We start from the raw sequence: 24,730 nt of genomic DNA on the forward strand, positions 1-24,730 counted from the left end.
AACCCATCAAAAGCCACAGCCGACGACGTGTACAAAGCCACAAAAGGGGCTAACGCATCAAGGACTGGTAAAGCACAGACAGGAAGTCAATCTGACAAACATCTCTCTGCCTTGATTGCACTACCATGACCACCATTGGAATGCGTACACCCAATTGAATCGAACGGGGAAAAAAGAAACCTGTTTTCTATGTACCTATCGAAATGAGAGAGAGAGAGAGAGAGAGAGAGAGAAAGAAGAAGAAGAAAAAGCGCTTGCATGTACTCCCTAATTCATCAACAACCACATAGATCGGTCGTTGAATCATTTGCATATGCGTGTAGCCCCTGTTTAGCCCCCTAATTCTGCAACCTGCTCCCTTGCGAGAGCACCCCACTGAACATCCCGGCTGTATCAGTATGCTTTGCTGTCCCGGGCCTCCTGGCCAGTAGTCGACCAGTTGCTGACTGTAATTGGCACAAGAACTCGGCCGCGGGATATCTATGAGTCTTCAGTCTGTGTCTGTTATAGATTGTGTAGACGATAGCGTCTGAACCAGGGGTACAGAACTACCTATCTATAACTCTATGGATTCTTTCAGCTGCCAGGCTTGTACAATTCCATCATCGCCTGTCGTAACCAACATCTCCTCAACTCCTCGCTGCTCTACACCCGCATCATATCGTGAGCACCACGTTATGTGATTTATCTCGTAAGGCCCATGTCCATCTGAGACTTTGCCGAGGACTTTCCACTTGGCCTCCCCTGGTTTTACGATGACATTCGAGTCTCCCTCCTCCAAGTCTGCAGGCGTGGTTGAAGGGTTACTCGGTGCGCATTCCTCATAGACCAAGATACTGCCATCGCTTCCGGTGCTAGCTACTCGGCCATTCTTGCTCCATGAAGCTGAATAAATATCGCGCGTATGCACACTTGGCAAAACAGCTGAACAACGCCACTCTTCCTTGAGAGTTCGTCGCATCGTGTTTGGTATGCCGCCAAGGCCTGACTTGAAAGGCGACTGGACTGCCCCAGGTTGGGACAACGACGCTTCGGGATCATCTTGCTCAAGAGTCCACACTCTTATTGTCTTGTCCGCCGACCAAGATATCAGCCTAGGGAATTTGGTGTTGTCCACTTTCGGCTCCCATTGTACACCCCACACCGTCGAGCTGTGCCCCTCCAGCACGGCAACACAAGCCCATTCCCCATCCCCATCCTCTCGCCATATACGAATGGTGTCGTCATAGCTAGCAGATGCAAGCACGTCGGGGCTGTAAGAGCTTATGTTGCGACCCGGTACGTCGGGGCACCAGGCGACACACTTGACGTCACCGTCGTGCTCAGTCAGAACAGCAACTGTCTCCCATTCATCATCGCCCTCGTTTGCGCCAACGTCCTCCCAGATCCAGATGGATTTGTCGCGCGAGCAGGTCGCGAGATATTGGCCTGATGGGGAGAATGCAGCAGACTTGATTTCATTCTCGTGTCCTTCGAGGACTAATGTGAACTCCCAGTCATCGTCGTTGTCCTTATCCGAGTCATTGTTGTTCCGCCTTCGTGTGACATCAATCTCGGTCGATTCACCCTTCTTAGTACCTTCCTCGAGAGGAACGTCGCCCTCCCACCTCCACAACCCGGCTGTCGAGTCGAAACTTGCCGTGACTAGACATAACTTTCCAGATGGTAGGTTTGGCTTCCACACTGCGCAACGCACTGATCTGGTATGTCCGCCAGTAAGATTACTGTGAGCAGAAAGGGTGGAGAGGGAGAAGACAGTGACGGATTTTTCGTGAGCTGTGGCTATAAGAGGCAGTGTCGGATGGGGTATAGAGGACCAAGCACGGTGGTAGAGATCTGGTTTGAAGGCAGAAAGCCGCGATAGTTCCACCCCCGCCCCCGCCGCCCGCGCCGGCATGCTTTCGATGTTGTCGGGGAGTGACTTCCGGTCAGTCAGTTGATGATGGTTGAGCGGTATGAGGTAAGCTCATGAAACGATATTCGTTGCAGGCGGCTTTGAGCTTTTTGCCAAATTCGTTCATGGCCGAATGTTCCTGGCGATCGTCGTAAGAAGAGTTCGAATCATGGCGATAATCTTTATCAGCAAGTCAAAGTAGTTACATCCAATGCGAACAAACCCGATATCGGGCGGCGGGGGACGGTCATCTAGGCTGAGGGGATTGGCTGGCAGTTATATGGGGCCCACCTTCAGTAGCATACTAGCGTTGCTTTGAATACTGCTTAATTAGGCCGTTTTGTTACGGCTGTTAGCAACAAGAGGAGGACAGTAGAAAACTTTAAGGTGCCTAGGTAGGTAGGTACCTACCTAGTCAATTGGGTGAGGTCATGCAGCTGCGCGTCAATCAAGTGTCATGCACATGCATTTAAAGTGCGTGTGTCTGCGGTGGAGTTGCGATGGCTCAAACTTGCACAGATAGATTCCGTTTTAACCGAGTCGTTAATGCATATAATTTTCAAAATTTCCATTTCAATTTGAGGGTCGCCAGCCAGCATTATACTGCCAGGGGACGCTTTGAGACAAAGAGTAGCAAATGTGCATTCGATAGAAGTCATGGAATTCAAGTTTTCAAGTTACAGTTATATGTACTATGTAGAGAAACTGCGCACGTTTATTGTAATGTTTGATTGCCCCGGGCAGTCCCGGATCAAAGACCTTGGCTAGCGAGGGGGCTGCGGAGCCGATCAAGGGGGAAGTCACGTGAAATGAAATTCCAGTTACGTCGTCACGGGCCAGCATCGTGGAACGCGCCCAGCTCCTTCCAGCCGTTGATTTTTTGACCATTAGCCGGCGTGGCATTTTGTGTACCTCATCCTCCCCCGTTCCTTTTTGGTTTGATAACGCGACACGTCCAATCCCTCTGGACCACTATCACTCACAATTGCGTGATCACAAAAACTCTCAGCACAATGTTCTCCCGAAGACTTATAACGGCGGCGCGCCTTGTGCCCGTCAGCCAAGCAACCAGCCAGCCATTGCGCCGTTTTCCGCTTCACAGGCATTTCCAGCATGTACGCACATATGCCGATCAGGTCGTCAAGGTGCCTCAGATGGCCGAGTCCATTTCCGAGGGTACCCTGAAGCAGTTCACAAAGCAGGTTGGCGACTTTGTTGAGCAGGATGAGGAGCTTGCAACCATTGAGACCGACAAGGTGCGTTGAACCAATGAGACAATCCCAAAGACCTAATACGTCAGCCTTTTATTCTTCTAGTCTTTTGGTGGACCTAAGCTTTATTAACTCAGTCAATATCTCTTTGGATTTTAGATCGACGTTGCTGTCAATGCCCCAGCCGCCGGCACTATCAAGGAGCTTCTTGCAAGCGAGGAGGATACCGTCGTTGTTGGACAGGACCTCATCAGGTTAGAACTTGGTGGTGCGCCGGCAGAGGGAGCTGAGAAGAAGTCCGAGAAGCCTCAGGAGACGCAGGCTGAGAAGAAGCCCGAGCCCAAGGAGGAGTCAAAACCCGAGCCTACCAAGAAGGAGGAGCCTGCACCCTCTAAGAAACAGGAGTCTGCTCCCCAGCCCGAGAAGAAGGAGACCAAGCAGCCTGCAAAGGAGTCATCGCCTGCTACACTGGGCAACCGCGAGGAGCGCAGGGTACGCATTGGAATCCACATGGAATCCCAGCCGCCCTTTCAATAGTACTTTTATGCTAACACCTACTGCTACTTGGAACACAGGTCAAGATGAACCGCATGCGCCTCCGTACCGCCGAACGCCTCAAGCAGTCGCAGAACACTGCCGCCTCCCTGACTACATTCAACGAGGTTGACATGTCTTCGCTGATGGAGTTCAGGAAACTGTACAAGGACGATGTGATGAAGAAGACGGGTGTCAAGCTCGGATTCATGAGTGCTTTCTCGCGTGCTGCCGTTCTCGCCATGCGTGACATCCCTGCCGTCAACGCCTCAATTGAGGGCCCCAACGGTGGTGACACCATTGTTTACCGCGACTACGTCGACATCAGCCTTGCCGTTGCCACTGAGAAGGGTCTCGTTGTCCCTGTTGTGCGCAACACCGAGTCAATGGACATGATCACCATTGAAAAGTCGATTGCTGAGATGGGTGCAAAGGTACGCCATGATCCTTACCTGCCTTTTACTAATTGGTGGTCGTATAATACTGACTTGCAATTTTTTGTTTTTGGAATTCAGGCCCGTGCCGGCAAGCTTACCATTGAGGATATGGCCGGTGGTACTTTCACCATCAGTAACGGCGGTGTCTTTGGTTCTCTGATGGGTACACCTATTATCAACCTTCCTCAGACCGCTGTCCTTGGTCTGCATGCCATCAAGGACCGGCCCGTGGTTGTCAATGGCAAGATTGAGATTCGCCCAATGATGTACCTCGCCTTGACCTACGACCACCGTCTGCTTGATGGCAGGGAAGCCGTGTCGTTTTTGGTCAAGATCAAGGAGTTCATCGAGGATCCCCGCCGCATGCTCTTGTAATTTACGGTCGCGAAGGTTTCTAGGGAAGTAATATCATGTCAGACGGGGTCCCGGAGAAGGTACAATAAAATTAGAACTGTACTATATTTATAGCAAAGCCTGCTTGCTGGGCCGCATACCTATGCACCGTCATCGACCCTGGACATGGGCCATAATGTCTCATCTACTTCAATTTGTTCTAAAAGCGTTGGCCATTTCTTAGCTCAAACTGGCTTGCACAGACGATGAACAAGCTCATGCCTAGTATGGCAGAAAGAGACCTTTTGGCTCAAGCTGTCGATCAGAAAGGCAGACAAAATCCTTGGAAATTCCAAGTCGTATGAACTCACCCCTGGGTTGCAAAGCTCCAGCAGTATATGCCTAGACCAGCAGGAGACGAATACCAGACCTCAAGCTTATAAATATAACTCAGCCAACCGATCGGCTCGCAATCTCGGTCAAAGTCGACTTTCAAGGGCGTGATTATCTTTCTGTTCAGCGGCCAAGCACGATATTTCTCGTGACTTGGTTTATAATTCTCGGTTTGCGGCAGATATTGGACCACGTCGACCTTGCAACTAGTGTGAGTTGGCACCTTGATTGAGCTGTCTGAGTCGCGAATAGCAGCGATTCTTCTAATGTATTGGTGGGGGCAGGCAACGACGGGCGTGTTGACACCGACCCTAGTGGTGTTGCCAGTGGCGGTGATAGGGGTGCTGCGTAAACAGTTGGGGAAAGGACCATGGCGGCGACACCGGCTAACACACTGCTGGCGAAATGGTCGTTGCCCTTTTTTTTACATGAATGAATGAACGAATCAATGGAGATCTTCATGGCAAAAAAAAAAAAAAAAAAAAAAAAAAAAAAAAAAAAACCCCCACACACACAGAAAGCTGAAATATTAGGGTGGACAGATAAAATGCGATAATAGAAAGCTAAGAAAGAACCCATATATGGCGAATCTATCTAATACGAATCGTACACTTTTTGTTGAGAATGGGAACAAGACATGGAACGCATGAACATATTCAAAGTACAAATGCAATAGAATATGAATAATTCGAGTTAATTCAGCTCTAAGCAACTAGGTAATCAACGGCTACTTTTCCTATTGATAACCTTCGGTCTACCCAAATATTGTAGATACCTCAACCAACGAAAAAAAAAAAAAAAAAAAAAAAAGAGAAAGAACAAAGAAAGACTTCTAAGAGAAACAGTTACACTATACCTAGGCTATGGGCCAAGCGTTGCGTAAATGGCGATTCCCAGGGGTCCCACATTGACGATTCGCATAAGCCTGCATCCAGATTCTGGCCATGAGGGGAAATGCGTGTGCGTGACTGTTGCTTATATTTGTGATACAGGATATGGCTTTTCTTTATTGCCTAGTACTACTTTTTTTTAAGAAAAATTCTATCTCCATAAGGCTCATAATCAGAGTGCCACCAACACCAACCGCCCTGCTTGCATAGCCTCTTTCCCTGAAAACGAACACGAAAACGACGACCAAGCCCACTGATATTTATAGGAATCATACTATTTCCATATCCTGATACAAAGAACAAAAAAGCATTTACGAGCAGGATAACAGCTCCCCCAGCCACCTGACTAAAACGCTCGACGCCACGTGGTACGCTCAATCATGACATGCACGTTTGGCAGGGCTTGAGGAGGCAGAGCCACCTCTGCAAGGGAGAAGAGCTGTTGATCGGGTTGCCGGAGCATCTCTCCGGTGTTTGCAGGCATGTTGGGCCGCTTCGCCCGGACGAGTCTAGGCCAGACTTCTCCAACAGTCCGGGGATAGTCTCACCAGTGTGCGCCACAGTGAAGAAGCAAAGGTAAGAGGGAGACAAAGCCAGGTAAGGCATTAGGTGTCCAACTTGGCTTAGGTATGATTTTGAGGCTGCAATCAATTTGTTGTAGATTTTGATAAAGCGAAGAGGGAGAAAAAAAAGGATTTGCAACGCTCAAGCTCCCGTCTTATCTAGGTACGATCGCCTAAGATCTCGAACCTGTCAAAAAGGATAGTGTCACTTCCGGAGGGGGCCTGTGCACTATGATGGCATGGCAAGCATAGTAACTGACATGGTGCATTCTCGTCAGGTTCAGCCCAGGGCCCGGAAGGCCTAGTTTCTCTAGTGTTAGTCTAGGTCCTATGTAAGGGCTGGAGTGTGTGGCGGCTTGCCAAGAGAGTTCGCTCCTCGCTCAGGGGCTGCCAACCGGCACTCAGCCGCAAGCTCAACTCTTTTCCCCGGCTGAAAAGAGTGGCATACAGGTTAGCTATCCAGCTGAGAAGGCGAATATGCAGAGATGAAACAAAAGCATCTTGCTCTCATTTGAAAGGAGGGAGAGATAAGGAATCAGCGAAAAAAAACCCCTACCGTAGACATTCTGGAAGGGGAGCTGCATATCGGCCAATTTTCGCAGCGGCTCGATGCAATGGTAATGGGATGAATTATTTACAAAGCGAAAAAGAATATAAAAACAAAAACAAAAATAAACATAAACAAAAAACCCCATTGTTCCAACCCCAAATTCGATGTTTCCATTTTAACGTCATAGCACTTCCCCGGATTATGTCAAAGTATCCGACAAGCGTCCGATGTCAGGTCCGTAGCTTCACTAGGATGCATTTAAGCGTGGCGTAATTTTTAGAAGAGGGCGAAAAAAGGAAAGAAAAGAAAGAAAAAAAGAGTGTGTGTAGCCGGCGGCCGCCGCTAATTTTTGTATCCGTAAGCAAGAGGCCATCTGCGTCAACAAAGCAAATGTACACTTAGAATAGGGGGGCTTGCCCTGGCTGGGGGGCCAGGCGCAGAAGCAATGGCGAAGGCGTTGACAGTCAAACCGTCATCCCGCTACTGTCGGTAGTTCCTGCCTATACATGTTTGGCGGACCACCCATCTTTCGCCATGGCCGGCTTTAGGAGTCTTGCCAAGGTCGGCGCGGAATCTCTTGGATCGACATTGTCCATATCCGCCTTCCCCACGACCCTACTTTGCAATCTTCTCCACAGACCTCGACCCAGCCCGTCGTTGTTCGTCATACGATTGATCATACGACCTGACAGACGCGCCGACACTTGCAGACTTGGTCTGTAACATCCGTCGCGCTCACTTATCTCCCATGTCAATTTGCGTCCTTCTGTTATGATGTCCGCAAACGATACGACACTGGGCAGTGTCGCGCTTTTGGATAAGTGGCATGGTCAGTTGGTTCCCTGGTCCTACGAGGGCGGTTTCATTGCCCTGAGTTTCGTCGTCAGTCTCATCGGTGCTGCTACGACGTTGGAGCTCATCCAGCGCCGCACCGCGCAGACTGGAAAGCTCAACAATGTGCTCCTCGTCGGTGCGGCAATATCGATGGGTGGTGTCGCCATCTGGTCAATGGTGAGCTGTGAACAACAACCTCCCCGCATCTTTCCAACCCTCAAGATTCGATTAATAGTGACTTATTTGCTCCTCGAAATTAGCACTATGTCGGTAACCGATCAATCATCATAGCGGACGGGGAGAGTCAGCTTCAGATATCCTACTCTAGCAGCTTCACGGTGCTGTCGTTGTTTGTTCCCATCTTCGTCTTGCTGGCAGCATTCGTCGCAGCTGGAACAAAGGACCGCGTTTCGTGGTGGCGAATCGGCATCGGAGGTACGCTCTCTGGGCTGGCCATCTGTGGTATGCATTATCTGGGAAACGCTAGCATCTCCAACTACTCGTGCGAGTATGATCTCGGAAATGTCATCGCAGCAGCCATTATTGCTGTCGTCGCCAGCAGTGTCGCCTTGGCCATCTTCTTCGTGTTTAGGGCCACTTGGACGAGTGCCTGGTGGAAACGCACCATTTCCGAGATCATCTTGGCTGGTGCCGTGTCAGGCATGCATTGGTGCGCATCGGGAGGTACTCACTACCGCCTCATCGCCTTGAGAGATGGCAGCAATGGCGAGCTGGACCGTAACACTACCGTCATAATCGTCATCTGTCTTGTAAGTTCAGATACATATGTTTGCACGACGATGGGGATACCAAGCTGATACCCCTCGATTTCCGAAAGGCGGTGGGTGCCAGCATCTTGATGGGAGCAATGGCGATATACCTGGCATACATCATGAAGAGGTACGCAAGTCGCGCTCAGAAGATCCAGCTCGCGGCGGCTATTTTTGACGACCAAGGGCGAGTACTGGTGAATCGTGACGGTCTTTTACCCTGCGAGAAGATCACCGACTCATTTTTCGAAAAGACTCCACGGGATGCCCTCAGCAACGCACACCCGTTGTTCCACTGGATGTACCAAGTGTCAAGGAACTGGCATTGCGTCGCCCCTCTTATGGAAGGAATGTCGGCTCACCTTGCCCAGCTCTCTCGAGATGGTACAGCCAAAGGAGGGATTCAACTGGTGACTGGTCAGCACGAGCCCGTCCAAGATTACGACAACATCGTTCGCGAACTGTTTTGTGTGACGGCTGCGACTTTGGCCGCCCGACTCAAGATCAACCTGGAGGATCTAGGTGTACTCTGGGATGAGATATTGAACACTGGGGGCCCGCCACTGGGCCCGCCAAAGAACGACAGCATTGGGCTTCGCGACGATCCCACAAGAAACCCAGCTGATGTAGGTCTGGCCGAGAAAGGTTTCAGGTTCCGGGTCGAAGTCGGCCACGATGCGCCTCGCGGTTCATTGCTTTTCCTGGTACGGAAGATACAGACAAACAGCGATATGGAGGCGCTAGAGGCTGCTGGGTTCAGATTCGCAGAGTTGCACCAAGTCAGCAACAATATCAGTAGCAAGATGCAAATCAGGACACGAGAGCTCGAGGTTAAGCTGCGGAACATGGCTTTGCAAACGGAGCAAAACACAATGCTGGAGCCCGGGGTTCATCTCGGGCTTTTCGGGATCCGATCACAGTCGGGAGTGGTTGAGTTCGACGTCATGGCTAGGAAGGGAGCCACCAATCTTCTCCCGTCTGTGGCCATGGAAGGGATTGAGAGTTTGGAGGAGTCGGAAAAGGTGTTCCTGGCACAGCTGGACCGCATGAGCATCAACGCCATGCTGCACGTTCTCAGGAACGGCGGTATCCCATCGGCAAAGGACACGTCAGCCTTTGCAGAGAAGTTGGCCGATGCACTCCGGACACTGCGAGGATGGGTTGACGACCCCGTGTTGGCAGAGGCGATGGTCACGTCAAAAGTCGTCGAGGTTCCCTCCAGTCCACTGGCGGGAACCAACATAGCAAGAACAGCCACCATGATTGCTCTTCGTATCGTCATACCTACCTCTCACAAGCTCTCTGATCACAGTAGGTGTGAGCTGGTTCCTCTGGGTCTCTTCAGGGTGCAGCAGATATCATATAAGGGCTCGCCCCATCAGGCGGCCTTTGCCCAGAATGTGCGTCGCGAGATCGCGCCTCTGGTTGACCACCTGATTGCGCAAGAGAACAACCGACTGAAGCAGTCAAGCCGCAACAGATACACCAAGCTCGATTCGCCTAGGAAAGACGACCAATCTGAGATGGCTATTGAAATAACACCTCCAGGCAACAGCCGACCAGCGACACCGGACAAGCCGGAAAAGAAGTTGGCCATGTGGACGCACTGGCGCAAAGCAGAACCCGCAACCCGAGATATCGAGCGCGGCGACAAGATTCCAGATTCAGGCTCAGCTGGCATGCCGGAGAGGATGTCTTCGGTGTCTTCTTCTGGGATGGCGTTGAAGCGATCGAATTCGTCATTGAGCCTATGGCGCGGTGCCGGCGACCGATCAAACAGTATCGGAGACATCAGGGCGACATCATCGCACGGTTCAGTCGGGGGGACAAACGGGGCAATGACTGGGGTTACAGCTCTTGGTCTGCCCACATGTGGGAAATGCGGGCGGCACGGGGGCGCCCCGGTCTCTCCCCAAGATGATGATGATCGGCTGGCCAGGAGAAGCTGTTGCTCCGTAGCGGCGGCACGAGCGGCGGCAGCAGCATCCGCCTCAGCGCCATCCAATAATAACTGCGGCAACGGCAGCAAGAGCAAATCGCACGGAGACGTGGTGGAGATGAAGCCTCTCGCCTCTCCACGGAGTGGGCACACCAGAGGCGACAGTGGAGGAGCGACGAGTTTGACCAGTAATGGGAGTGTGGGCGACGGGTCAGAGTTCCACGGGACAAATGGGTCGACTGTTGAGGCTGCAAGGGATATAAGCACTTTTGTTGACGAACTATTCACGATGCGGAAGTATTGATGAACCACGGTACGCGACTGGTTTTTTTCAATATCCGTACCTTATATAAAAAATTTACTATGTTTAATAAGAAAACAATGCACAAACAGAGAAATGTAGTCATATCTAGGTAGATACCTTTAAGTACAAAAAAAAAAGTGGCTGATCATGAAATGATGTCGAGATGGAGCTTTCCCTGGTGTGTCGTGACCCCCACGGTGTTCAATTCGGATCTCTCATTGGTGGGAAAACTGGGTGCCGACAACGCAAGGTGCTTGGGGGGTGAGAGTACCACGTAGGCCCTAAGTGCCAGGCAATTACAGCTGTTTGTATCGGCAGCCAATGCGCTAGAAGGCCTACCGCATTGGACTCTACAGGGAGGTAAGGATGCTAAAAAGAACGCGAAGCAATGGTGAATCGTGGCAAACGGCTGGATAATGACTTGCTTGCTATAATGAAATAAGTTTTATCAATTCAGTCTTGGCGTCTTGCAAGGCTTTTCGTATCCGAGGCGAGTCTCGCTTGTACGACGAGCTGGATTATGTGTAGATTCTGTACGTACCTGGGTACCTTAAGTAGTTAGGTAATTAGGTAACTATTTATTTCTGTGCGTTTTTTTTTTTTCCCCTCTTTGTGTGTGCTTTGTGCTGTAACTTTGCCTCCTACAGTGCTAGATAGGCCCAATTTAACGCTAGACAGGTCCCTAGTCTAGAACAGCCTTCTGGTCAACAAATTCAATGTCAAAAGATGGATGGATGGCTGGTCACCTTGCACCTCCACTGCCAATTCGGTGGAGACGTGTCCCACCCAAGCCCTCCACTTTAGCGTCATTCTCTCTTGCGACCAACGTCCCGGCGTGACCGTCAAGCTCGGGCGGCAAGCTTCTAGCTTACATAGTAAGCTCGCACTCCCTTCTCCCGATTCAACTTTGTCTTTTTGCCTATTGCATTTTCCTGCTGCAACCGTAACTCACCAACCACCTTTCTTGGGGTTTCGCGAAGGCTTGTTTCTTTTATTTTTATTTATTAATTATTCCTCTTCTCTGTTTTCATTTCTAGTCCCTTGAATCCTGGCCTTTTTAGCTTTTTTTTTTGTCTTTTCCCCTTGAAAATCGCCAAAGGGGACAAGTCATAAATAGCAAGGAAGAAGGCTCATTTGTTTCAGACCTTTTAGAGAATCACCTATCATCCGCACACAAAAAGCAGGGAAAATCATTCATCTCGCTTCTAAGGGAGGTTGGACTGACTGGCCACGGTAATTCGGTCCAGTGAAGGGCAACTAAAAGACAAATTTCCCGAGCCCTCTGCGTGGGATCGGATCCCGCCAACCCCACGATCCGGGTAATAGTCCGGTTTACAGTATCACGTACCACGCTCCAGGTGTGAGCGCGAGTCGCGCAAAATATTCTTCTGCGGTAAACCCGCAGCACCAAGATTCTCTCTTTGAATCACTACCTTGAGAACAATCTACCATGTCCAGGTTCGCTCGCGGGAGCATCCTGCGGCGCCTGGCAGCCCCGACGGCCATCACGGCCCTCGGTGGTAGCCTCGTCCTATACGCCTATCGCCCGCGAAACATCCCGGGCTTTGAGGACCCGGCCGTTCCGCCACCAACCTACGGCGCGGATGGCACATTTAAACTTCCCAGGTTTCCGCGCACGAAATCGCGCGAGGAGCAGATCGCCATCCTGCAGCGCAGCTCTGACCCCAAAGCCGCCGACAAGGACGAGGGTGTCTATGATATGCTTGTCATAGGTGGTGGAGCCACGGGTGCCGGCGTGGCCCTCGATGCCGCTACCCGTGGACTCAAGGTTGCTTTGGTGGAACGCGATGACTTTGCGGCCGGTACCAGTAGCAAGAGCACCAAGCTCGTCCACGGAGGTGTTCGATACCTGGAAAAGGCCGTCTGGGAGCTCGACTATTCGCAGTATGAGTTGGTCAAGGAGGCCTTGAAAGAGCGCAAGTACTTCTTGCAGACTGCTCCGCATCTGAGCTCATGGCTGCCCATCATGCTTCCTTTGGACAAGTGGTGGAAGGTACCTTACTACTGGGCTGGAACCAAGTTCTATGACTTCCTCGCTGGCAGTGAAGGCATAGAGAGTTCTTACTTCCTCACACGCAGCAAGGCACTCGACGCTTTCCCCATGCTGAAGAAGGAGGGCCTTGTCGGTGCTCTAGTCTACTACGATGGTGCACACAACGACTCCCGTATGAATGTCTCCATCGCCATGACGGCGGCGCTGTACGGAGCCACGGTCGTCAACCACATGGAGGTCACGTCTCTTACCAAGGACGCCAACGGAAGGTTGTGTGGCGCAACTGCCAAGGACTTGGTTCCAGCGAGGGATGGAAAGCCTGCCCCAGAGGTTAACATTCGCGCCCGCTGCATTGTCAACTGCACCGGTCCCTTCTCCGACGGTATCCGCAAGCTCGATGACTCATCGGTACAGGAGATTGTCGCCCCGGCGGCTGGTGTACACATTGTCCTCCCGGGCTTCTACAGCCCCGCAAACATGGGCCTGATTGACCCGCAGACCTCAGACGGGAGGGTCGTGTTCTTCCTCCCATGGCAGGGCAACACCATCGCCGGCACTACTGACGACCCCTCCACAATCGTCAAGGACCCCATTCCAGACGAGAAGTCGATTGAGTGGATCCTCAACGAAATCCGCCACTATCTCTCCCCAGATATCACCGTCCGTCGTGGTGACGTCCTCGCTGCTTGGGCAGGTCTGCGTCCTTTGGTCAAGGACCCAAAGGCCAAGAACACTGAGGCCATTGTCCGCAACCACCTTGTAGATATTTCGCCATCGGGACTAGTCACCTGCGCCGGCGGCAAGTGGACCACATACCGCCAGATGTCTGAGGAGTGCGTCGACGCCGCCATTGCCGAGTTTAAGCTCAAGCCTGGCCGCGTCGTCAACGCACCGCGCGTGTCAGGTACTGAGGAGATTGATGACGGCGCCGATCTCGATGGCTCCTGCCAGACCCACAAGGTCCGGCTCATTGGAGCCCACGGCTTCAGCAAGAACCTGTTTATCCACGTCATCCAGCACTTTGGCGTCGAGACCGACGTCGCCAAGCACCTGACAGAGAGCTATGGCGATCGTGCCTGGACCGTCGCGGCCCTGAGTAAGGTCACCGACAAGCGCTTCCCCGCACGTGGCGAGCGCATCCACGAGCTCTACCCCTTTGTAGACGGCGAGGTCAGATATGCGGTGCGCCACGAGTATGCGCAATCTGCCATCGACGTCGTGGCCCGCCGCACGAGATTGGCTTTCCTGAACGCCCAGGCCACGCTCGAGGTGCTGCCCAAGGTCATTGACATCATGACCGAGGAGCTCAAGTGGGACAAAAGGAGGCAGGAATTTGAATGGAAAGAGAGTAAGTCCAGATCTACACATTACTGCCTCATTTATTGCTACGATTGTTCTTGTTATTATGCCCTCGTAAGAAACTTTCTAACAAACATGCTTGTCTAAGCTGTCAAATTCCTCGAGTCCATGGGTCTTCCCAGGCCTCTCCTGACCGTCACTCGCAAGGAGATCGAGCAGGGCAAGATCGACCTCTCGACGTCGCTTGAGTACAAGATGTACACCAGGCATGATAAGCCGGTGGAGGAGCTGTAAATGAACCATGCTTGCACCAAGGACCTCTTGGCCAAGTCGGATTTTTGCATCCCACTCAAGGTTTCATCAACAAACGGAACCATCTCTTCCTCAAATACTCAACCTTCCCTTCACTCACCAAAAATTATTGTTTCGTTTGTATGATATAATTATATGTGCCCTGCATCTGCTCGTACATATTTCAGACCTGCATCGCCATACCGAACTTGGAGGCCATATTTTATTCTTTGACAACGGTGGTCTTTTCTTCTTTTCTCTCGATTGGTTGGAGTTATCGGTCGGCGGCTGTATGTGGTCTTATTTCTGGATATCTCGCAAAATGGGGGTATTGGAGAATGGAGGCATTTTTGATTTTCAATCCATATATCCTTTCTATGTCCCCAGTCCCCCGATCCTTTTGAAATCGATATTCCCGACTAGGACTTTGTTAGTCTGATCCATATCAATGGTGACGCAAACGCGTCCAAGCACCCTCGTGATGCTGGGTGTAAAATCCAGCCCCTTGGTATCATGGCCTCTTATTCTTTCGCTACTCCCATCCTGTCTGTTCTAGGTGATGGCTGCGACTTGCATCTGCGTCCAGCAGGGGATCAAAAAAAGGACCCTTCGCGAGAAGAGACCAAGATCAGACTCGAGAGCAGCAGGTACCGCGGAGCAGAAACGTTGGATAAAAAGGTGAAAACGCACGCAGAGTTGCCACAGATATATATTATCAGGGTCGTCTGATTTTCCGCTCTGTTGGTTCACTACCTAATGGGATGGCAGGACGTAATGCCATGACGAATACAATCATGATCTATATGTCATGATATAATTTTCTGGTTTCTTTTTTTTTTGTTTCTCCTTGTCCAACCATCCATTGCCGTGATGAGAGCTGACCTGCCCTCATCTGGTCCCGCCTCACAAGCCAGTCAGCGTTGCAGGATTATGACGTCGCTCTTTTGACAGCGTGAAAGGCGACGCGAGGTATTGGTAACCCCTGATTGCATCTCCAAGATAGGTGTCTGGGTATTGCCTGTCTTGTGTTACTTGAGCGATCGTATACTAGGAGACACGTAAATTTCTAGGTCTAATGGTATTGTGTAGTCTCACGTGAATCGCATATGTGTTCAGGATATCTGATTATGTGGCTGTGTCTGTTGTGTCTTGAAGGTAACATAGTAAGTGTCCATGCCGCATAGATACTAATCCGCAAACCGTCAAATGACAGGACTTAACGCCAAGCAATGCAGTCGCTTCGTTCATCTTTATGTTTTGTAATATGCCATGTCTTTCAAAGAAGAAAAAGTAAAGTAGAAAGAAAAAATAAAAAGAAGTCCACCTGCAACCATAGAATCCTATGCGCCACATGATGGCTGTCTCTTCATGATCAACCCCAAACGCCCACCTTCGTAGTGAATTCGGCATGATCTTGTCGCGGGCTTTGCCGCGACTACGCCGCCATTTTTCTCTATGCTGTTGTGTTGATGTCGTAACTTATGCCGCTTCATGCAATCATGGGCCATTGGCAAATTGCCTCAAAACGCCGTCAAAGATATGTTTAGAAATTTCCGATTTAAAAAAAAAAAAGGTATATGTAGCCACCGTTGATCATGGAACGGACGGTTGCATCATGTGTGTCCGATGCTGAAAAAACGATGCAGGAGGCCACGCTTCGGCACGCATGATTGTTGGTAATGACAATCCGACAAGTGTCGAACGTTGCTGCTACCAGTGGAGCGCCGGTTCAACTCGGCTTCCCACCCGTAGGCATCGTCGACCGCAACAACGATGGGGGACATCTTGCCAGAGCTTACTATGGTGGCGGGGTCCTGAGCCTCGTCTTCATCAATGTCCATGTCGATGTATTTGGAAAAGTCGGTCATTCGTAGCTGCGGAGACGATACAGGCAGCGGGACCTCTTTGATTGTCGATTGGTCGTCCGTATCGTACGGTGACTGAGTGACACTTGCTTCATCCTCATTCGAGGTCTCAAGGGTAGGCGAATCCACTACCTTGCTACGACTTGGCAATGCGCCGAAGTGATCCCCATTTGTAGGGACAGAATCGCATGCAGACACAGAAGAATGAAGCACAGCTCCACACCTGCTTCTCTTAGCCCGCGAGATGTGACGATAGAAACACGTGTCCCCTGTGACCAGTCTCGTCTGCAACATGCTCAGATTTGCGGTCATATCGCACCTAAACACAGCACTCTCCATATTGCTTCGGTTAAGTTCGACACGGCTTCCTGCATCCCACGCCTCTTCGTCGGCATGCGGCAGTGTCAGCAGCTGACCAGGATGGGGCTCCTCCCATGTGGCTGCTCCTTTCTCCTGGGCGTCGAACCCCTGCATAGAGACGTGGGAATGATTGCCGTGAATGCCGAGACCCTTGGCGCTGGGATCAACCGCGTCAAGTTCAAGTGCCGGTGAATGGATCAGCAATGGTTTTGTTGAAGATGGAATCTTGTTTGTACTGTGTGTCGGTTGTGACATGACCTGTAAACCTCATAATAGGTTGTCGTGGCTATAGCTGGTTTGTTGTAATGCTGGTGAGGTATGGGCATCACTCATATGCACGTCGGTATCCGAAGAGGTCGCTGTGGGAGCGTCCGAGGTATTACCACGTTGCTTTCTTGCGTTGGACTTCTTCCCAAGTCCCAGCCTGGCGCTCATTCGCTTCCACCCGTTGTTGTGTATACTGATAGCCCGTTGTAGACCACCTGGCGATGCACCGAAACCCCAATCCGAGGTTGGAGGAGTGGTTGGCGGCGTCAGGGGATCCCCAGCCGTCGGCGAGTTAACATTGTCATCCGCGTCTCTCTCTACTGCGTCAGTCGAAGACGACGAAGAGGATCGCACCGCGTGTTCCCCCTTCCGTCCAATGTGGAGTTGCGGCAGCAAAGAAACCTTGGGAGACCGACTAGATTCTTCCAAAGAAGACTTGGAGGGGTCCCGGGAGATTCGCAGTTTCGCACGTCCTTGACGCGTATCCTGGTCATACTCTGAAAGGTGCATCGACTCGATAAAGGGGAGTAGCACTGAGTCATTCATCAACTCGTAGACTATCCGCACAGCCTCATCCAGTTCCGAGGGGCTAGGTGGTGTTGACGAGCAAGGCAGCCGCAGCAGCCGATCCCGAACGGGCCCAGGGAGATTCACCTCGCGAGGTCCACAAGGCGTTATGTAGGCGTTGATCAGCTTCTGCCAATGGCCACAAAGGTGATCGCTAGCGTCTCGGGACCAGGTCGTCTCATCGCCGGCTAGTTGATGGTACGCGACGCGGTACCGCTCTGCTTCCATTGTAAATTCTAGCGTCTCGAGACAGTGATTTTGGGAAAGATATGCCATGAAGGCACTCAACGTGCATGGCGGGGGAGCCTTGTTGGCAAGTATTTCCTGTAGCGTAGGCGCTAGTGCGGCCATGGAGCATGGCCGCGAGCTCGATGACATCTTGAAAACACAACCTTCTCGGGTTGAGGTTTTGGGGCTAGTGATAGGAGAAGCGCTCCTCGGACTGGGCGAGGGACTGAGGTAAGTGGGCGAATGTGCGCGTCGCCTGGACCTTTTCATCTTCTGTAACCCCTCCAGGGTTTCCGTCGTGGGGTATCGTAGTCTTGCACACAGAGGCGAGAGCTCGGGGCTCAGTCAATCCTGTGCGAACCAAAGAGCGAGCGAGACGTATGCAACTCGAATACAAGTGATTATGCCATTCGTAGGAACAGGTCGGAGACTTTCAGAGTAAATCGAACGCTTAGAGAACGCGAGGCAGAGCGTTTTCGTGAAATGAAGGCACCCCTCTAGGAGACCGACGTTGTTAGGTTAAAATACCGAGACCCAGAGGATGCCAACTGATTATCGAGTGCAGCTGGCCGATGCTGTGTGCTGCCTGTTCTGACAACAAGTTGCTGTCGCGGGATTGGCGAGAATCCAAGTGAATGGGCTGATATCGCAACAGTCAAGTAAATGCGATTTCCCGTGGGAATAGATTGGGCAACGGCCGGGACGGATTGACCGATTGCTCTGATGATGTGTCGGAAAGGGAGCCTGTAGCAATTGGCTGGAATGCCTGACCGAACAACAAGTGGTGCCGCGTAATGGGGGGGTAAGGCAGTATAAATCTTTGCCTGTCGTCGTCGCGAATGAGAAGGCGGTCGGGTGATTGACGCGGGAGGGGAGAATAAAATGGGTTGTCAGATAACAGGAAAAATAAAATAAAATAAAAAATGAAATAAGATTGAAAAATAAAATGAAAAATGAAAAACCAGCAAGTCAACCAAGCAGACGATGGTTTAGCCGCTTTGGCAGTCGGGCAAGCGATCACAATTGACAAAAAGGGGATTCTAATGAGTAAAGCCTAGGTAGGGTGATAATAAAGATGCTAGGGGCAGTAGGCTTGACAAAAAGCAGATCTGGAATGAATGACTCTTGGGCATGAATTCTGTCCAGGACTGACGTTGGACAACTGGGCATGAGGGCCTGATTGAGAAAAGGGTGGTCCTTGTGAAAGGAGGGAAGATCTGGGGCGATGCTTGGAAGGGGGGGATCAGGTAATCTTTAGAGTTTCTCGAAGGACGGGAGAAGACTCTTGGGTGTGGGGCCCACAACGCCATCCGGCCTTTGCTTAGCGGCAAGCCGAAGCAGCCTTGGCCGATGCACCTGCTGCAGCTGCAGGCTAGTCGTCACATAAAGAGGCGACACTGGGCACTTGTCGATCCCCAAGGCGCCCATTTTAGTGGTACGGTAGGTACATGATTGCAATTTATTATTTATTACTTGTTGGCCATGATAGGTACACCTTTTTCGATTTTTAGCTTTTTTTTTTTTTCTTTCTTTCTTTCATTGCAGGTACTGTGCGGTAGACAAAACGAGACAGCATCAAACATGATGAACGGGCGGGCAAAGATTATGCGACCACGGCTGCAATGCAGTTAATTACCTAGGTAGACAGTAAGACAAAGGCACCCAGGGCATGCCATGTTGTTCCAAAACAGACGGGAGGTGGCGTGCATTTCCTTGTTTTCTAGAAAACACCTTGGCCGTTGGAATTCTGATTGATCTACAGTACTACCAGTATGTTACATGTACGCGTTGTTTTGTTATTTCACATTTTATTCTCAATCGTTATTATTCCTCATAATGACCCATGTCATGAATGTCACTTAAAAACATCCGCCTTGTCCTAGTTTAATGTAGGCTGCAAGATGCAAAATGAAAGGCACACTTTAGCACCGCCGTTGCAGGCTTGTATCGTGATTTACCTACTAGCCAACAAAAGAGACCAAGCAGGTCCACAGTTGAGCCAGACTGTTTGGTTGCATGTGGTCAAACTTCCGACATTGAACGGGAACTGTGATGAGAAGAAAACCAAAGAACATCAAAAAGCAAGCCAGCAATGACATGACCACACCATCTTCTGAGCTCCTGTTCAAAGTCTTTATTATTCTATCTTACTGTTTTCCTTGTCGACCAGGCACAAGACGAACGACCGACCCCCTTTCGCCTCCTTTCACTGGACCCCACCTCTTCACAGCTGTTTTCGCGCCTGAGTGCCATCATTGGTCAGGCTGAGCACCTGAATGTCGCTACCAGCTGGCGAAAGGAGGGGCACCCAACACAACAGCAAATCCCGAGTGGCCGCTGAAGCACACTGCCCGCGACTGTGTAGGCGGTTTGGCAGTGCGGCATTGGAGCGGGACTGGCCCAGTTACGTTACTACCGTGCTTTTTTTTTTTTTTTTTCTTCACTCACTCTCCAACCCTCTCCCTCACTCTTGGGGTGGTTGTCTACTATCTTTTTCCTCAGTGGAATTCCCGAACGCTCAGCCGCCAATGTTTTTCTTTTTTCTTTTTTGGCTCACAGTCCCCTGCTTTTTCTTCTTCAGACGAAATGGAGGCGATGTCACGCGCACCTCTTGCATAGGGATTCAAAGTGATAAAAGGGAGAGAGAGAGGGTAAAAAACGGCAAAATAAAGGTAAACAAACTCCGTGTTGGGGCGTGGCAGTGTCGGATTGATTCAGCTCGGGCAGTCTGACTAGGTTAGTAGTTCATCCTCTCGCGATACGCAGTCATTCAGTCAATTAAAAGAGCAATGAGATCGATCATGTACGGTACTATGTTGGGGAATCGCTATCACCAAATGGACCAGCCTTCCATGGCCGCGGCTGCCTGGCCTCGCCGCCCTTCGCCTCGCCGTAAGCCGAGGCGAACGTCAGTTTTTAGGAAACCTTTTCCCTGCTGCGGTCGCACCGCACAGCCACCTGAATACAGTAATACTACGTACTCTCTGTCCGCTAGGGTAAGGTAGGTAGGGATTCCTTGCGGTAATTAGCCTAGCCTTACTTGATTCTCATTCATTCAAACTTGTCATTTGATCGTTTTCGATCGCCCCCTTCTGCGGCCCCTCCTTCTCGGGGGTAACGATGTTTTGTCGCGGACCAACACGCGCCTTTGTTTGAACTACGACTTGCCGCCTTGACCAGATCTGTGCGTGCTGAGAGCAAGAGAGGGAAATATACGTAGAATGGAATTGCTGACCCGAGACGAGTGGGTCTGGTCAGCTGCAGGGAAGCGAGCAAGCCGCTAGAAGCACGCTAGAATTGTTCCATAGTTCCATAGGATTTCATGCGATTTTGCCGAATCAAGTCTAGGAGGCTGCCCCTCTCTAGGTGGCACCTCCCCAGTTGAGATGTGCAGATATATTGATGTCGCCACTCAAGGTCAAGAAAGAGGAGAAACACAACCGAGAAATTATTATTATGGGTTTATTCGGCAATGCACGCAGACGTAGCCCGGCCGACCACAGCAAAGAGAGATGAGGAAGAGAGAGAGAGAAAGAAAGAGAGAGAGAGAAAGAAAGAGAGAGAGAGAAAGAAAGAGAGAGAGAGAAAGAAAGAGAGAGAGAGAAAGAAAGAGAGAGAGAGAAAGAAAGAGAGAGAGAGAAAGAAAGAGAGAGAGAGAAAGAAAGAGAGAGAGAGAAAGAAAGAGAGAGAGAGAAAGAAAGAGAGAGAGAGAAAGAAAGAGAGAGAGAGAAAGAAAGAGAGAGAGAGAAAGAAAGAGAGAGAGAGAAAGAAAGAGAGAGAGAGAAAGAAAGAGAGAGAGAGAAAGAAAGAGAGAGAGAGAAAGAAAGAGAGAGAAAGAAAGAAAAAAAAAGAAAAAAAAAGAGAGATAGTGCCCATATTTTCGCCATTTAAATTTACGAGGGGCATGTGAGCTCCAGTGGACAAAGCAGCGTATGTGTATGCAACGCTACTACTTATTGCACGCCGACAATGACCCTTAGTGCCTAATCATACACGCGCTGGTTTTTTTTGTCTGATTCACTCACCTCTTGAGAAGTTTAGATTGTGCTCCGCCAAGTCGGTGACTCCCCTTTTTCTTTATCTCTTCTTTTGCTTTTCGTTTTTTGTCAACACTTTCATAGCTCTGGTCGCGTGGCCGCGGCGTTTGCGCCATCCAGGGTAGCCCAACCTATAAATCCGCTAGGCGCGGAAATCTCTCCACCTGCCGTCTCAATCCGTGATACTACGTAAGAAATTAGCCATTCCGTGCAAACTGAATTCGAGATGGCCTGATCACAACCAGTGTCATCGAATGCGGCTGCGATACGACGGGTATCTTTCTGTCGGCAATTGCCGTTTGTGGGTATCATGACAAGCAATTACGCAGAATAGTATGATGGCTACTACCACATCATTATGGCCGGTTCCTCCGGAAATAAGGCAAGGGACTGCAGAGTAAATGGATGTCATCATCCAAAAGCACCAAGGAAGAGGGGTAAAACACACAGCAGATTGTGTGTCAAACAGAACACGCAGAAACCAAAGCAACGCAACCATTAAAAAATTTGGGGCGTAATACTGCCTCCCATCCGAAAGGGCCATTTATGTCCGTCGCTATATCGGGCCACACGTTATGAGATTAGTCTTGCAGACCAACGAAACCCAATCGAGTTGTGGCTCATAAAAGGGATCGGCAAAGTAGGTTACGTAGGGTTACATGCCCACACACTCCTCAAGCAATGTTTCCGAATGAGCCAAGCAAAGAACGGCGCCTCGAGACAGTTGGATGCCTATCGTCACAGTCTCCTCTTTTTTTTTTTTTTTTTTACTGTATCATAATGCATGGTAGGCAGAAGAGGCTTTTTTTGCAGCCTCCCATCGACCAAGCATGTAACTCGGAGGCTTGGTGGGTGCCAGTGTCGATTTAGCACACCATAGATAGATGTGAAATGTTTATTAGAACTAGTTCGCATAGAATGTTCTGTGCAGCTTATGGCCTCCGTACTCGGTACATTTGATCTACTTTGGCCTACTTGGGAGTTTTCTTGACAGATTGTCAATGAACGAACCATCCAGGTAGGGAGTGATTGGAGCAAGACATGGAGACCATAGCCCATGTTGCGCAACCCGGTTCGTTCGTTGCCTCATCTGTATGTAGGACTGACACGTAACAGATTTTACGCACTCGGCGCTTGCGCCCTAAACTGGCAAGACTGAGTCTTGAGCATGACCTGTCTTGCTTCGTATCTTTTTTCTTCTTGATTTCTTTTGACTTTCGATTTTTCCTGCCTTTTTGATCTAGCGCCACCTGTCAGCAAATAGCAAACATTATTTCCCAACGACCGGGAAAAGGAAAAAAGTTTTTTGAGAACCAATCACGATTCGTGAGCCAGCATAGATGCCTGTGTACATTACTTTTGTATTTTACTGGGCTCGGGGATACTGTCAACAACCCGCACCGCCCGCCTTTTCTGAACTCGTCTAGAAAAATCCAATTCAATCCCCAGGTCCAGGTCCTTGTCAGCGGAGCAATTACCGCTCTCGGGCGGCAACCGAAAACTTTCGCAGGACCTGTCCTGGAAAATGCAAGTGTTTGTTTGCATGGTATCCCTCATGTCTGGCAGTTTTAGCTATTCGCTTGTCTACCAAATGACTGTGCTACCTTACATAGTACGGTACCGGTAGATACAATAGGGTCCAATAGTCCCGGCCTTGCTTGTTTGACCGATGAAGCCGGATTTCTTTTTTCCACGCTGCCGATTGAGGCTCCCAGGGCCATCCATGCCTAGCACCGATCTCTTATTTTGTCAAATTAATTAAATATCTCCATGTCTTTTTCTGCTTTATGTCTGCCCCTCATATGTGGATATTCCTTCGCCGTCTTCCCTTGCCGCCGACCGACAATCACCATAAAGAATGATTATAAGACCCCCAAGGCAAAAAAAAAAATCACGAACAGACAATCCTTCCACAGCCAAGCCGGGCGCCGGAGATTGGCATTCTTTCTAGAACACTGCCGGAAAGAGACTAGCCAGCCACCCTAACTATCACCCCCCTGGTCACATCGTCACGCGGGTGACCCAATGATGCTTTTGTCTGGCGTTGATTGCCTGTATGATCCACTACCGGACATGCCGCGCGCCAGCAGTGCCCCTGTCCTTGTCCCCCCCATTGTGGTTTCCGTCGTTTTTGCTCTTTTTTTCTTTCCTTTTTGTACGTTCTCGGAAAGGGAAACACAAGATTCTCTTTCTCTCTAGACGGTTCCTTTTTTATCTTTTCCATCCCTTCACCCTGCCCTGATTGCCGTGTCATTGTCGGGAATATTGACCCATCTCCTGACGCCTGTCCCTCCCCGCTCCCCCCCGTTCACCCCTTCAATGGGCAATCGGGGCAAGGTCGCTTATGCCATGCTGTAACTGTAATGTTTAATGAAAATTTTGGCGCTTAGCATCGGATACTGGTCCAGCCAAAACTCACCTTCCAAGCCAAGCCCCTGGTCCAAAGTCACTGGGACCTAATGGCGCGTTGTTTGCTTGTTCCATCCACACCCACACGTGGGCGCCATGTGCTTATGTGCTGATGTGCTGACCGGTTTTTTTTTTTTTTTTTTTTTATCTTTATTACTTGTTTTAATTTTTATTCTGTCTTTGAAGCCGGGCCGACGTTTTTTGGTACTTCCATGTTGTCAGCCGTTGCTAGGTATCGGACACGCCTACGCGCAAACTTGCTTGTCAGGAAAAAGGAAATTCAAAGGGTCACCCAAGCGCGCACTACCGGACGAATGCCCAAGTACGGGTCATTAATATGTCTCGTGTCCTGACGGTGAGCCGTTTGGCAAATACCTATTCCGCAAGTCAGACCACTGAGTTTGACAAGAGGGATGTTGTCGTTCGCCTTGTACAAAGTATCACCCTTCCCTTTACCCCCTTCATCCTTTACCCGCCAGGGCTCAACATTCAACCGCGCGCCACGCAGGGCCACGTTTTGTACCACACCACAATAAGGCGCATCAGAAAGGGAATGACACGACGTGGCCCGCCTTACCTATGCAGGGTGCCGTCCGAGCTATACAGCTGTGCACCCCCAAAAAAGCAAAAAAGAAGACCAGAGCAAAAAAAAAACTGGCCATGCATTAGTCACAAGAGGCGCCGTGGTACGATTTTTTCTCAGGTGCTGCCCAAAATAAAAGTCTTGCCATTTATTTGTGT

General features: G+C 50.3%; 7 protein-coding genes across 7 annotated transcripts; 4 read left to right on the plus strand and 3 right to left on the minus strand.

Moving 5' to 3' along the window:
• Positions 1 to 164: 164 nt before the first annotated feature.
• On the minus strand, positions 165 to 2,121 carry MGG_03150 (cytosolic iron-sulfur protein assembly protein 1). Its single transcript, XM_003716797.1, has one exon. It carries the CDS (start codon positions 1,895 to 1,897, stop codon positions 557 to 559), a length of 1,341 nt encoding a protein of 446 aa, XP_003716845.1. The 5' UTR covers positions 1,898 to 2,121; the 3' UTR covers positions 165 to 556.
• Positions 2,122 to 2,744: 623 nt separating this feature from the next.
• Positions 2,745 to 4,695, plus strand: MGG_03149 (dihydrolipoyllysine-residue succinyltransferase). The gene is made up of 4 exons (XM_003716798.1): positions 2,745 to 3,150; positions 3,265 to 3,597; positions 3,681 to 4,073; positions 4,155 to 4,695. The coding sequence occupies exons 1-4, from the start codon at positions 2,908 to 2,910 to the stop codon at positions 4,449 to 4,451; spliced, it is 1,266 nt and encodes a 421-aa protein (XP_003716846.1). The 5' UTR covers positions 2,745 to 2,907; the 3' UTR covers positions 4,452 to 4,695.
• Positions 4,696 to 6,048: 1,353 nt separating this feature from the next.
• Positions 6,049 to 6,360, plus strand: MGG_17137 (uncharacterized protein; the record flags this gene model as incomplete). The annotated part of the gene is made up of 2 exons (XM_003716799.1): positions 6,049 to 6,268; positions 6,354 to 6,360. Exons 1-2 carry the CDS (start codon positions 6,078 to 6,080, stop codon positions 6,358 to 6,360), a joined length of 198 nt encoding a protein of 65 aa, XP_003716847.1. The 5' UTR covers positions 6,049 to 6,077.
• A 1,164-nt stretch (positions 6,361 to 7,524) lies between these two features.
• On the plus strand, positions 7,525 to 10,816 carry MGG_03148 (uncharacterized protein). The gene is made up of 3 exons (XM_003716800.1): positions 7,525 to 7,816; positions 7,900 to 8,409; positions 8,478 to 10,816. Exons 1-3 carry the CDS (start codon positions 7,577 to 7,579, stop codon positions 10,650 to 10,652), a joined length of 2,925 nt encoding a protein of 974 aa, XP_003716848.1. The 5' UTR covers positions 7,525 to 7,576; the 3' UTR covers positions 10,653 to 10,816.
• A 738-nt stretch (positions 10,817 to 11,554) lies between these two features.
• On the plus strand, positions 11,555 to 15,354 carry MGG_03147 (glycerol-3-phosphate dehydrogenase). The gene is made up of 2 exons (XM_003716801.1): positions 11,555 to 14,014; positions 14,114 to 15,354. Exons 1-2 carry the CDS (start codon positions 12,103 to 12,105, stop codon positions 14,257 to 14,259), a joined length of 2,058 nt encoding a protein of 685 aa, XP_003716849.1. The 5' UTR covers positions 11,555 to 12,102; the 3' UTR covers positions 14,260 to 15,354.
• Positions 15,355 to 15,869: 515 nt separating this feature from the next.
• Positions 15,870 to 17,693, minus strand: MGG_03146 (uncharacterized protein; the record flags this gene model as incomplete). The annotated part of the gene is made up of 2 exons (XM_003716802.1): positions 15,870 to 16,739; positions 16,821 to 17,693. The coding sequence occupies 2 exons, from the start codon at positions 17,691 to 17,693 to the stop codon at positions 15,870 to 15,872; spliced, it is 1,743 nt and encodes a 580-aa protein (XP_003716850.1).
• Positions 17,694 to 22,933: 5,240 nt separating this feature from the next.
• MGG_17138 (uncharacterized protein) lies at positions 22,934 to 23,694 on the minus strand (the record flags this gene model as incomplete). The annotated part of the gene is made up of 3 exons (XM_003716803.1): positions 22,934 to 23,093; positions 23,190 to 23,307; positions 23,649 to 23,694. 3 exons carry the CDS (start codon positions 23,692 to 23,694, stop codon positions 22,934 to 22,936), a joined length of 324 nt encoding a protein of 107 aa, XP_003716851.1.
• Between the last annotated feature and the right edge of the window lie 1,036 nt (positions 23,695 to 24,730).

The sequence above is a fragment of the Pyricularia oryzae genome, chromosome 4 (assembly GCF_000002495.2).
Source record: "Pyricularia oryzae 70-15 chromosome 4, whole genome shotgun sequence".
Lineage (NCBI taxonomy): Eukaryota > Fungi > Ascomycota > Sordariomycetes > Magnaporthales > Pyriculariaceae > Pyricularia > Pyricularia oryzae.

Coding starts and splice junctions, on each gene's coding strand:
- MGG_03148 (XM_003716800.1), top strand. CDS start 7,577: ATGATGTCCGCAAACGATACGACACTGGGCAGTGTCGCGCTTTTGGAT. Junction 7,817..7,899: donor GTGTCGCCATCTGGTCAATG/GTGAGCTGTGAA, acceptor CCTCGAAATTAG/CACTATGTCGGTAACCGATC. Junction 8,410..8,477: donor TCATAATCGTCATCTGTCTT/GTAAGTTCAGAT, acceptor GATTTCCGAAAG/GCGGTGGGTGCCAGCATCTT.
- MGG_03150 (XM_003716797.1), bottom strand. CDS start 1,897: ATGCCGGCGCGGGCGGCGGGGGCGGGGGTGGAACTATCGCGGCTTTCT.
- MGG_03149 (XM_003716798.1), top strand. CDS start 2,908: ATGTTCTCCCGAAGACTTATAACGGCGGCGCGCCTTGTGCCCGTCAGC. Junction 3,151..3,264: donor CAACCATTGAGACCGACAAG/GTGCGTTGAACC, acceptor TTTGGATTTTAG/ATCGACGTTGCTGTCAATGC. Junction 3,598..3,680: donor GCAACCGCGAGGAGCGCAGG/GTACGCATTGGA, acceptor CTTGGAACACAG/GTCAAGATGAACCGCATGCG.
- MGG_03147 (XM_003716801.1), top strand. CDS start 12,103: ATGTCCAGGTTCGCTCGCGGGAGCATCCTGCGGCGCCTGGCAGCCCCG. Junction 14,015..14,113: donor GGAATTTGAATGGAAAGAGA/GTAAGTCCAGAT, acceptor TGCTTGTCTAAG/CTGTCAAATTCCTCGAGTCC.